Below are 13,151 nucleotides of genomic sequence, written 5' to 3' on the forward strand. Positions count from 1 at the left end.
GCATTGTTTGCTGTAAGGAAGACAGGTGCAGAAGGTGAGTATGTAATGATAAAAAGGCAGCTAAACAAAATAGGAGACGCATACTGAACGTGAACACAAACCAATACTGCCTGATGACTAATGCTACTGAGGGTTAAATAAAGGGAAGGTAATCAAGGTGATGAAGTCCAGGTGTGCGTAATAATGGTTTCCAGGGCCAGTGGTTAGTAGACCAGCGGTTTATAGACCAGCGACGAGCGCTGGAGAGAGGGAGCTGGAACAGGTGTGACATTTGCTTTATAACCTGTTAGTTCATATGCCTTTACACCGTGATATATAGGCCTAAGGCTGAGAAAACAAGAAGACAGTGACAAAATAAATTCAACCACACCTTTGTTTCATCACAAAACCAGAGAGCACATCTGTAACCAAATATGTGCACAAATCTGGAGAAATAAGCTTTTTGTGCATATGGAAAATGTTTCTGAACATTTAGATTCGATTGGAAGCAGTCATTTTGCTCATCGTTTGCCATCAGTTCATCTCGCCAAACTATTTTGTTGGGCATGCATGGTGGCGTTCCAACTTCCCTTTCGTCATTGTATGGTGGGTTATGTTTGTCTGTAAAATGTATTACAACGAATTATTGATATAATAACCATCATATTAAAGTAAACTTGGAGTCACGCGATGATATGTGTGGTCATCCCACTACGACTCGGAAAACCATGCAGTTTATTAGGCTACAGATTAAATTAATTCTGTTGAACTTCACTGGGTGGTGAAAGTGCATGGTGATCTTGATGCTCCATTCCAATACATTTCGAGGGTCTTATTCTGGTGACATGATGATCGATGCTTGACTGCAGTTCGACAAATAAAAATATTATCGCTTTTATTCATAATCTCATCATGTAGACTAGCCTACTGTATATGCTAACTGTTGGCTAGAGCGCATGTGCCAGGAGGAGGCACATTTGCTATTTAACGCAAATTTGTGTGACAAAACTATCGCTAGATTTGAAAATGCGATGGAAACACATTGAACTTTAGATGTTTGTTCAGTAAGCCTATATGAAAACTTAAGCGTTAAAGTACATGTTGTGTGCACTACCTTGACAGGCACTGATTTTTATCCACAATAAATCAGTTTTGTGGAAACACCACTGGTGGGAAAGAAGTTTGTTCAGACCCATTATAAACACAATATTACCAAAGAAAGACTCAAGTTCATATCAATGACTTTGAAGGTTAGTCTTTTTGCCAACAAGGTTGACATTAGCAACAATGCACATATAACAAAAAGTTGTCAAAATATTTTACAGAATTTAAGCAGACACATTTACACTTAATAGCACAAAAGCTTTCTGAATCACAAAGAAAACTAAACATTTATACAAAAACTATTAAAGCACTTAAAATGCTTTAATTTATTAAATATATATGCATGTATTTTTTTTTTTTTTAAGTCAAACTGTAGTCATTCACTTTATGTCGAGGCTTTAGTACTGTAAAATAAACAATAATTGCATTCCGAAGTAGGTACTTAGTTATTATTGGTACTTAAGCTCTCTGAACAAGCATATGAACGCAACATGGTACAATTTCAACGATTTTACTGAGTTACAGTTCATATAAGGAAATCATTCAATTGAAATAAATTTGTCCCTAATCGATGGATTTCATGACTGGGCAGGGGTGCAGCCACGGGTGGGCCTGGGAGGGCATCGGCCCACACACTTGAGGAACCAGGTCCCACCAAATCAGAGTGAGTTTTCCCCACACAAGGGCTTTATTACAAAAATAAATACTCCACAGTTTCATCAGTTGTCTAGGTGGCTGGTCTCAGACAATCCCGCAGGTGAAGAAGCTGGATGTGGAGGTCCTGGGCTGGCGTGGTTCTATGTGGTCTGCAGTTGTGAGGCCAGTTAGAAGTACTACCAAATTCTTTAAAATGAAGTATAGTAAAGAAATTAACATTACATTATTTGGCAAAAGCTCTGGTGAACATTCCTGCGGTCAGCATGCCAATTGTACACTCCCTCAAAACTTGAGACATTGTGTTGTGACAAAACTTCACATTTTAGTGGCCTTTTATTGTCACCAGCACAAGGTGCACCTGTGTAATGATCATGCTGTTTAATCAGCTTCTTGATGTCAGATGGATGGATTATCTTGGCAAAGGAGAAATGCTCACTAACAGATGTAACCAAATATGTGCACAAAATTGGAGAAATAAGCTTTTTGTGCATATGGAAAACGTATGGGATCTTTTATTTCACCTCATGAAACATGGGACCAACACGTTTATATTTTTGTTCAGTATAATATCATTTTGAAATTAGGGATAAGTATCGGAATTAACAAATACTAACAATACCAATTCTTACACAATAAAACTACATTGAGATTCATAGGATTCTAAAATGTTTTATTCCATCTGGATTTGCATTATGGAGCGATAGAAGGTATTGGATTTAACGATTAACAATATTGTTTATAATACCGATTCTTACACAATCTATATTGTTGGCTCATAAGAGCATCTTTATTTAAATGTTGACATCTTACCTTAACATCTTACCCAAGCATTGATATGAGCATAACAACTCCCATGAACTGGGTAAACAGGAGGACAGGGGTGAGGAACGACCACACAGGCCACAGTGCTATATTAAAACTGGGGAGAAGAAAAAACAAATGTGCTTGAGACCAAGATCATTCTGATTACCATTGGAGAGATTGTAAAATAGTCTTACAACTTACTAACCGAAAGCATTATGTAATTAGCTAGAAATTAACTCTAAAACCCTTATCAGTAGGGTTTTCAGCGGTTAGCTTCACCCACAGTTGGCTGCGTGTGAGCTACAATTCCAGCGCTGTGTTTTAACGTTTAGAAGCGTCAATAATCATTGTTTGCATATGCCCCTTTATCTTTCATATCAACGAGAAAGAATCTTTCAAATAAAAAAGATACACTTTCTGTAGCAGCTTTACACAGATCCACAAGCTGTGCGTGCCTCCAGTTGACGAACTACACTTCCTCCACAGTTACGCTCACACACAGGTGTTCGGAGCACCCTAGATAGGCGGTTGCCTGTGCTAATTAACTATGTCTTCTGTTTGTCTTCCGTAAACAAGCACTGTAACCTGGAGATATTGCCATGTGGGAACACTATCCCTCAACCTATTAAAAGGTGTGTAACGTAACCTTTTGTTTTTGAAAATGATTAATCACTGACATGAAAGTTACGTTCCTTATCTTTCCAAAACCGTACCGCAAGCAATGTGTTTTAAAGTTCAGAACGAGCGCCGGGGGTCTTAACAAAACTCCACCGGTCAGAAGATACTATTGTCAATATGCGCTAAAAGGTACAGTGCTTTCAGAAAGTATTCATACTCCTTGACTTATTTTCAATGGTGTGTTGAGGACATAAAATAACAAGTAAATTATATTAGAAAACCAAACATCACATGCATCATAAACAAATTATTAAAGTCAATCAAAACAATTGCACACCTTGGTGAACTCATTTCTCAGCAGGGTTTTAAACTGCCCTTGTAATTCCAAAAATGTGGAGTGTTTAAACTAAAACCAGATTTACCTAGTTCAGTGGAGACTAGAGAAAGAGTTAACCAACCCTGTGAACGGGTTTGGTATTTCATGTTCTTACAATTTAACAATGAAGTTAGGTAAGTCGGAAGCTTAGAGCATTGTAAACAAAAAGGCAGCAATGAAGTGATCTACGGGATTTTAAAGAGGACTGGCTAACCTATTGATATGGGATGCAGTGATGCGTATTAAGACATCACTTGTGATAAAGCAAAGGCTGCTATGGTAGACTGCATCCAAAGGTTTAAGAGTAGTGGCTATTAAGAGTTATGTTACAGCCGGAATAAAAATATTTATTAAACAGATTTTTTTCTCTACCATCTACACACAAAATCTCAGATGTCTTATTTTACCAGGTGACAAAGTTTTTTTACTATAATGACAAAATTAAAACATGTTTATAGACATTTTTTGAAAATGAAATACAGAAATATCTAATTTACCTAAGTGTTCACACCCCTGAGTCAATCAATAAATGTTAGAATCACTTTTGGCAGCGATTACAGCCGTGAGTCTTTCTGGATAAGTCTAAGAGCTTTGCACACCTGGATTGTACAATATTTTTACATTATTATTTCAAAAAATTATTCAAGCTCTTTGAGACTTATCCAGAAAGACTCACTGCTGTAATCGCTGAAAAAAGTGATTCTAACATTTATTGACAGCCATTTTCAATTCTCGCATTAGATTTTCAAGCTGATTTAAGTAAAAAATGTAACTAGGCCACGAAGGAACATTCATTGTCGTTTTGGTAAGCAACTCCAGCGTATATTTGGCCTTGTGTTTTAGATAGTCCTGCTGGAAGGTGAATGTCTGCCAGTGTCTCTTGGAAACAGACTGAACCAGGTTTTCTAGGATTTGCCTGTGCTTAGCTCTATTCCGTTTCTTTTTATCCCCCCCAAAAAACTCCCTAGTCCTTGCAGATGAAAAGCATACCCATAACATGATGCAGCCACCACCATACTTGAAAATATGAAGAGTGGTACTCAGTGATGTGTTGTATTGGATTTGCCCCAAACCTAACGCTTTGTATTCAGAACATGAAGCTAATTTCTTTGCCACATTTTTGACAGTTTTACTTTAGTGGCTTATTGCAAACAGGATGCATGTTTTGGAATATTTTATTCTGTACAGGCTTCCATCTTTTCACTCTGTCATTTAAGATAGTATTGTGAAGTAACTACAATGTTGTTGATCCATCCTCAGTTTTCTCCTATCACAGCCATTAAACTCTAACTGTTTTAAAATCCCCATTGGTCTCATTGTGAAATCCCTCATACATTCCTCTCTGGCAACTGATTTAGGAAGGATGCCTGTATCTTTACAGTGACTGGGTGTATTGATACACCATCCAAAGTGTAATTAATAACTTCACTATGCTCAAAGAGATATTCAATGTCTGCTTTATTATTATTTTTACCCATCTACCAATAGGTGCCGCCCTTAGCGAGGCATTGGAAAACCTCCCTGATCTTTGTGGTTGAATCTGTCTTTGAAATTCACTTCTCGACTGAGGGATCTTACAGATAATTGTATGTGTGGAATAAATAGACGAAGTAGTCATTCAAAAATCATGTTAACTTATACAATTTTTCCTGAATTTATTTAGGCTTGCCATAACAAAGGGGTTGAATACTTATTACTAAAGACATTTCAGCTTTCCATTTTGTATTAATTTGTAAAAATGTCAAAAAAATGATTCCACTTCAACAATATAGGGTATTGTGTCTAGACCAGTGACGCATAATCTCAATTTAATACATTTTCAATTTAGGCTGTAACAACATGAGGAAAAGTCGAGGGGCGTGTGAATACTTTCTGAAGGCACTGTAGTTAGCGTCTATGAATGGGTTAGCATGTATCCATGTATTACCTGCATGACGCTGCGAGGAAGGCTGCTGTGGTGATAGGGGGAATAGCAGGGTACTCATGATCATAGTGCTGTATTCCCTTAAACCACTCCAGGTATACGATGCAAAACATGGCCAAAGCTAGGCATATTCCCAGCAGTATCACACCAACATTGAACCACCAGCTGGAAAACAAAACAAAGCACATAAGCAGCAAATACATGACAGGAACTTGTGGTTTGGTTCTTTCATGAAATGCCATCATAAATACTTTTCTGTAAGCAGATAATAGATAATCCTGCATGAATAAAAGCCTGCCTAACCAAAAAGGAACAAATACGCACAATATTTGGTACTTTTCCAATTACAGTGACCAATCTACCCTTTAGTAACCTAAGACCAAACAGAATGTTGGTTATTTTCTGGCCAGTGGAATTCACTTCAATAGGAGCGATTCAAGACTACAATCCAGAGATAAAATTATCCATTCTGGATCCAGGCTGACGACCCCTTTTGATTACTAAATCACAGATGACCTACTGCAAAGACCTATACACACACACACACACCTTGTCCCCTTTTATCTTCAATTTAGCTGGATTAGTTTGAGTACAAAAAGGTTTTCTCATCACTACAACACCTTCTAATATCGCCATTCTCCGTGATGACGCGGAGGAAGTCAAAATAGTAAGTCAATCCGACAGAAGCCACAATCCAGAAGACGGAATGGCGGTTGATCCGAGGAAGTGGTTTGGCATCTTTCTCTTCTTGACCTGCAAGTTTGAGACAAAATTCCATGGTCATTGGGAATGCAGTAGGCCTGGTCCTACATCATCACTTGTTCACAATGAGTAGGTTTTTCATTTCAAAAGAAACACAAAAGGCCTAGAGACAGTGTGTGATTATTTGCTCCCACACAGTTGAATGTTTTGGGATTTGTTGAAGGGTGCTACACAATCTAGCTAGGCCTATGTATGACGATAGCCTAGGCTACAGCCTACTAATCAGCATCACTGAGTTAAATACTGAATATTGTCTTCATGCCAAAGACCTGGTCACCACTAATGCAACAAGGCAAAAGTGTACAAAGAGGCTATGAAACCTGATAGAATTTACACCAGAATATGAGAACAGAAGGTGCCCAATCCGCCACACCTTTTAAGATTCAATACATTTCAGGATTAAACTGCCCCTCATGCTATAAGCGTACTTTTTGAAAAGCCTATTTATTAATCTCTAATTTACAAACATTTACTCTACTCTTTAAAAGGTAATTTAATAGTATAAAAAAGGAGTAAATATTTCACAATAATTTAGCAAAAAATATTGTCAGCGTAAAAGAATAGCCTGGACTGGATCATCCAGCCAGCCAATGATTGGTCTGCTGTTTCTTTTAAGGGGGCACTCCGACGAGTTAAGCGCAAATACAGTAAATGGAACATAATTCCCTTTTTATGCCCTTTTCTCTCTACGCTTATTCTGACCTTGAACTTAAGAATGAGAATAGCATGCTACGGGCCTCCCGAGTGGCGCAGCTGTTTAAGGCACTGCATCGCAGTGCTAGAAGCATCACTACAGATCCGGGTTTGATCCCATCTGTCACAGCCGGCCGCGACACCCATGAGGCGGCACACAATTGGCCCAGCATCGTCCTGGTTAGGGGAGGGTTTATCCTTGACCGTTTGCGTTCTAGTGACTCCTTGTGGCGGCCGGGCGCATGCATGCTAACTTTGGTCGCAAGGGTATGGTGTTTCCTCCGACACATTGGTCCGGCTGGCTTCCGGGTTAAGCAAGCAGTGTGTCAAGAAGCAGTGCGGCTTGGCGGGGTCGTGTTTCGGAGGATGCATGGCTCTCGACCTTCGCTTCTTCCGAGTCCTTACGGGAGTTGCAGCGATGGGACAAGACTGAACCTACCAATTGGATATCACAAAATTGGGGAGAAAAAGGGGTCAAAAGTAATACAAAAAAATGATTTATAATAATGATAATATATATTTTTTAAGAATAGCATGCTATTCGTTTGGGGTGGAGATCAAAGAAATGAATGTGTGGTGGAGGTATGTCTACAGACACACCATATTCTGACATTGACCTAATTCCCTCATAATTCCACTACCTTTATATGCGATGAAAAAGGTTGAGCTTGTCGGTGGAACAAAATCTACTTAATTTTTTTATGATGGAAATAATACCATTCTCTATGCACTGTCATTTACAAATTGATAAGACCTACTGTACCACTATTGATAAGTGCTAGGTAAATCAGTAAGCCGTTTGGCTAAGGGGACTGTAAATATAAATGACAATTGTTTTACATCTACCCCTGGAGACATATGTGAAACCAGTCATATGGTAGCAAAATGAAGCATACCAACACATCACCTTTTCCACAGTGAAATTAATGAAATGCTGGCTTTATAATTTGCATGGATGAAATTTGGAGACCCAAGCTATAGTTTTTTTTTTTCACCTTTATTTAACCAGGTAGGCCAGTTGAGAACAAGTTCTCATTTACAACTGCGACCTGGCCAAGATTAAGCAAAGAAGTGCAGCACAAACAACAGAGTTACACATTGGATAAACAAATATACAGTCAATAACACAATAGAAAAATCTATATACAGTGTGTGCAAATGTAGTAAGATTAGGGAGGTAAGGCAATAAATAGGCCATAGTGGCGAAATAATTACAATTTAGCAATTAAGCACTGGAGTGATAGATGTGCAGAAAATGAATGTGCAAGTAGAGATACTGGGGTGCAAAGGAGCAAAAAAATAAATAACAATATGGGGATGAGGTAGTTGGGTGGGCTATTTACAGATGGGCTGTGTACAGGTGCAATGATCGGTAAGCTGCTCTGACAGCTGATGCTTAAAGTTAGTGAGGAAGATATGATTCTCCAGCTTCAGTGATTTTTGCAATTCTTTCCAGTCATTGGCAGCAGAGAACTGGAAAGAAAGGCAGCCAATGGAGGAGTTGGCTTTGGGGATAGCCAGTGAAATATACCTGCTGGAGCGCATGCTACGGGTGGGTCCTGCTATGGTGACCAGTGACCTGAGATAAGGCGCGGCTTTACCTAGAAAATACTTACACATGACCTGGAGCCAGTGGGTTTGGCGACAAATATGAAGCGAGGGCCAGCCAACGAGAGCATACAGGTCGCAGTGGTGGGTAGTATATGGGGCTTTGGTGACAAAACAGATGGCACTGTGATAGACTGCATCCAGTTTGCTGAGTGGAGAGTTGGAGGATATTTTGTAAATGGCATCGCTGAAGTCAAGGATGGGTTGGATAGTCAGTTTTACGAAGGTATGTTTGGCAGCATGAGTGAAGGATGCTTTGTTGCGAAATAAGAAGCCGATTCTAGATTTAACTTTGGATTAGAGATGCTTAATGTGAGTCTGGAAGGAGAGTTTACAGTCTAGACAGACACCTAGGTATTTGTAGTTGTCCACATATTCTAAGTCAGAGCCGTCCAGAGTACTGATGCTAGACGGGCGGGCAGGTGCGGGCAGCGATCAGTTGAAGAGCATGCATTTAGTTTTACTTGCATTTAAGAGCAGTTGGAGGCCACGGAAGGAGTGTTGTATGGCACATTTGAGAAACCAAGGCTGTTGAGTCTGCCGATAAGAATGCGGTAATTGACAGAGTCGAAAGCCTTGGCCAGGTCGATGAAGATGGCTGCACAGTATTGTCTTTTATCGATGGTGGTTATGCTATCGTTTAGGATCTTGAGCGTGGCTGAGGTGCACTCATGACCAGCTCGGAAACCAGATTGCATAGCGGAGAAGGTACGGTGGGATTCGAAATGGTCGTTGATCTGTTTGTTAACTTGGCTTTTGAAGATTTTAGAAAGGCAGGGCAGGATAGATATAGGTCTATAACAGTTTGGGTCTAGAGTGTCTCCCCCTTTGAAGAGGGGGATGACCGCGGCAGCTTTCCAATCTTTAGGGATCTCAGACTATACGAAAGAGAGCTTGAACAGGCTAGTAATAGGGGTTGCAACAATTGCGGCGGATCATTTTAGAAAGAGGGTCCAGATTGTCTAGCTCAGCTGATTTGTAGGGGTCCAGATTTAGCTGATGTTCAGAAAGAGCTGCAATCTGGATTTGGGTGAAGGAGAAATGGGGGAAGGTTGGGCAAGTTGCTGTGGGGGGTGCAGGGCTGTTGACCGGGGTAGGGGTAGCCAGGTGGAAAGCATGGCTACCCCTTTTTTTCTTCTTCTTCTTATTTTTTTGTCCCAGAACTTTGATTTCTTTAGCCATGCATAAATTACAGTATAGTGCCAAACCTACCGAGTTGACTTCTAGAATGTTTTAATTATATGCCCAGACTTTTCACTGTATTTTTGTATCGTGTTAAATATTAGCCACTATCGGTAGCCACCGTCAGTTATAACCACATACATTTATAATTGTCACTGACTTTAGTGTTAGTTTCTATAATTCCATTACATAATTTAACTTTCTTTCCTGTCACGTTCCTGTGGTTGTTCCTGATGATCGTGAGCAAAAGTAGATCATAGACTAACGTATTACACGTTTACAAATATTTGGGGCATGTAGCCTATTTGAATCATTATGGAACGCAGACCATATGTAGCAGTTTAAACCTGGAGCACTATTCATGACGACTGGATCGTTGTCATCACAGTTCCGTGATTAGTGAGGATTGTTAGGGCAGCTTTATAGGACTACTGTTCAACCCCTATTGTACACTTTTCTCAACTTCCAATATTTCATGGATTAAACAATTGCAACTTTCAGGATGAATCAAACAAGTATTTTTGATTCACCAATATATTTTGTGCATTAAGGCTCTCCCAAAAATATACAAGATAGTATTTTTCAATCTACCAATTGATGCTGAAAAGAAGACCAATATGTGTGTATTTACATGGCTTTCTTTCATTGATCCCTAATATTCTGAACCGTTCTCTCCATATATTCTACGGAGTCTGTCGAGAAAATTCTAACTAAAAAAGGTACACCAAATTGAAATGGATGGCTTTAGATAAATGTACTTAAAACACTACTGAATAAAAACTCCATGAGAGTTGAATTCAATTTATTCAGCGCAAGCAAGGGACCCACACCTGCAAATCCCATTACGCACTTGCATAAGGTAAGTCTGAAGAGGGAAGAAGGGACCAATACTGGGAACAGCAGGAAATTGGCAGAAGTTGATGTTTGTTTGAATCCGATGGCTTGTCGAGTGGAGATGAGTGAGGATTGGATTACAGTGGCGAATGCAAAAGGAAATAAGAGAAGTAAAGTGGTAGTGGAATCTAGTAAATCCAAACCTAGTTATGATTATTTTTCAGTCGGAGTAAGGGTTTTGGATCAATGTTGTTACCTGGGAGATCCGATTGAAGTCTCTATAAACAGGTGACATAGTGTTGATCAGAGTAACGAGAAGTGGGCTTATTTTCATTTTTTGTGTATCTATGAGACAGAAGGAGTGTGCTCTGGGCCTCAAGAAAATATATCAGATTGGAATGTGTCGCGTGTGAATCTTCGAAGCAGGGCGCCTATCAAGGGTGTTTTCTCTGGGGTGGCACTAGAAGTAAAAGCAAAGGATATACGTGAAGAATTGCATCAAGTGTTTGATGCACACCGACTGACCCGCATGGTCCATTCTATTGTTTTTTGATGAAGAGTCTCTCCCTTCTCACATGTATTTGGGTTTTATGAGATACCATGTGAGAGCCTTTGTGCCCAAACCCATGAAGTGTTAGAAATGCCAAATATTTGGTAATGTGTCAACTGTATGTAGACAGGAGAGGTATCGCGTGCCAGCTGAGCCTAAATGCTGCAATTGTGGTCGTGGAACATGTTAGGGTGAAGGAGACTGAGGTGGTAAGTATAAGGGCTTTCCCGCATGTCTCCTATGCGGAGGTGGCGAGAAGAATGGAAGAAAGGAGTGAAGTTGAAGAACTAATGGTAGTAGGAGTAGAGACATTAGATAATATTCCTTGTCAACAGAGGGATCCTGACATTTTATTGCATTGGTTATCAACTACACAGCGCAAACAATGAGGAAATCGGAAATAGGCATCATTGTGAGTACGGCTACGTTTTTTGGGGGGAACTCAGCGATTTTACAGCAGAGGAATTACAAGTAATCCTGTTGATGAATGCTCCATCCTCACAGGCACCTGAGCCTGTTTAGGGATGTGATGTGAACTGATTGAAGGGGTGTGATGGATTTTGATGAATTTTTTGTATATTGTCGGGTCACCCCCCCTCTTCCTGCAATGGAATATTTTTTGTTTCAATACCCCGTACAGTAGGGGGCGGCAATACACCAATAGGTGTAGTCTGACAAAATCTTAAAGAAGAAGGTAAGTCTGAATACCAACTACTGAGAAGTGCTTAGGAAAAATGTACATTTCCTAAGTCTGAAACAGTCACATCAGTTTACGGAGACACTGGGTTAAGTCTCCAGTACAGAAGTATAGTCTGAAACTACCGTGTTGTTGCAGTGTTGACACAGCTTTTGAAAACAATCAACAATCATGAATCAGTGGCATGCTGCCCAGTTTAAACCCAAAAGTTAAGACAAGTGTTCTGTTGTCAAATCTGCCTACTGGACCTCCTGTTTGATGGCACAATGTTGGCTATATCAGCCCATACTTCATGTGCCAGCTGTATAATAAATGCAGGCAGAAATGTAGCTACCGTTACATTTGAGAGAAATCACTAACGTCAGCTGACGATAACTAGAGGATTTTCCTTACAGTTCTGTAGAGGCGTATTGCCTCAACTTTAGCAAGTTAACTTTATATTAATAGCAATAAGAAATTGAATAAGCAACTACACAGACCAAATATGTTATTTACGTCTCATTCATTGATACGTTTACTATTTTTGAAATTCAGTTCTTTGTGCTAGCAACTGAGGGCAGCAAACGAATTTTCATAGCTCAAGTATACCGTTGACTTACTCTTTTCGTTGCTGTCACCTGCTGAAACCCCTTGCATGAGAAGTTCAGCGTCTTTCTTAAATCTATTTCGTAGATTTACGAATTGACTATCAGCAAGCATGTTTGATATCAGGGTGTTGGTCTTAGCTGACTGGCTAGCTTGCTGTGGTTTCCTGGTCCCTCGTCCACTGACTTCTTCTTATTATTCGGTGCTTAACGGCGGTTGGCATCTAATATAATGTTACATTATCGCCACCAACTGGACCGGATAATACAATCCATTACACTTTGTGATACAAAAATAGGAAAAACGAAATTAAAAATGACCCTGCGAACGATTAACCCTACACTCATTAAAAAAAGCACCACCACATTCCACTATTTTAACCCCATCTAAATCCTACACACCAGGCGATGGGACACACCATTCAACACCCCCTGTAATGCAGCAGTAAAATCTCGTAACCCGAAGTACTTTGCTGCTGCCGCCGCAAAAACAAATATTTTCTGTGATTTGCATTCCATTCCTACGGTACAGTTGATAACCATGGCAATGAACGCTAAAAAGCCAACCTTACTGAATCACATTAAATTCGTAGGCCCTGTACTGTACTGGCAAAAAGTATACTGCTCACCAGGAGCCTCTCAGGATCCCCCTTGACTCATATTCCTGTACTTTCTTCACTGCCTCAGCATGACACTTTCTGTACAACTCTGACCCTGGCAACCTAAATCTGCCTCTCTTGCAACGGATACTTCTGATCAGGGATGTCACTAGAGATTCA

At 39.9% G+C, this 13,151-nt stretch overlaps 1 protein-coding gene across 2 annotated transcripts; it reads right to left on the reverse strand.

Annotated features, from left to right (window-relative positions):
• Positions 1-1,218: 1,218 nt before the first annotated feature.
• On the reverse strand, positions 1,219-12,645 carry tm128 (Transmembrane protein 128). Of its 2 annotated transcripts, none has more exons than XM_045705009.1 (5): positions 12,388-12,645; positions 6,083-6,215; positions 5,466-5,627; positions 2,551-2,659; positions 1,219-1,889 (listed from the first exon to the last, which is right to left on the reverse strand). In XM_045705009.1, the coding sequence occupies exons 1-4, from the start codon at positions 12,485-12,487 to the stop codon at positions 2,560-2,562; spliced, it is 495 nt and encodes a 164-aa protein (XP_045560965.1). In that variant the 5' UTR covers positions 12,488-12,645; the 3' UTR covers positions 1,219-1,889; positions 2,551-2,559.
• Positions 12,646-13,151: the final 506 nt, after the last annotated feature.

Source organism: Salmo salar, chromosome ssa22 (assembly GCF_905237065.1).
Source record: "Salmo salar chromosome ssa22, Ssal_v3.1, whole genome shotgun sequence".
In the NCBI taxonomy this organism is placed as follows: Eukaryota; Metazoa; Chordata; class Actinopteri; order Salmoniformes; family Salmonidae; genus Salmo; species Salmo salar.

Excerpts from the sequence above, each read along its gene's own strand:
- tm128 (XM_045705009.1), bottom strand. The coding sequence starts at position 12,487 with ATGCTTGCTGATAGTCAATTCGTAAATCTACGAAATAGATTTAAGAAA. Across the intron at positions 5,628-6,082 it reads GAGAATGGCGATATTAGAAG|CTGGTGGTTCAATGTTGGTG; the intron begins GTGTTGTAGTGA and ends TTTGTTTTCCAG. Across the intron at positions 2,660-5,465 it reads TTCCTCGCAGCGTCATGCAG|TTTTAATATAGCACTGTGGC; the intron begins GTAATACATGGA and ends TCTTCTCCCCAG.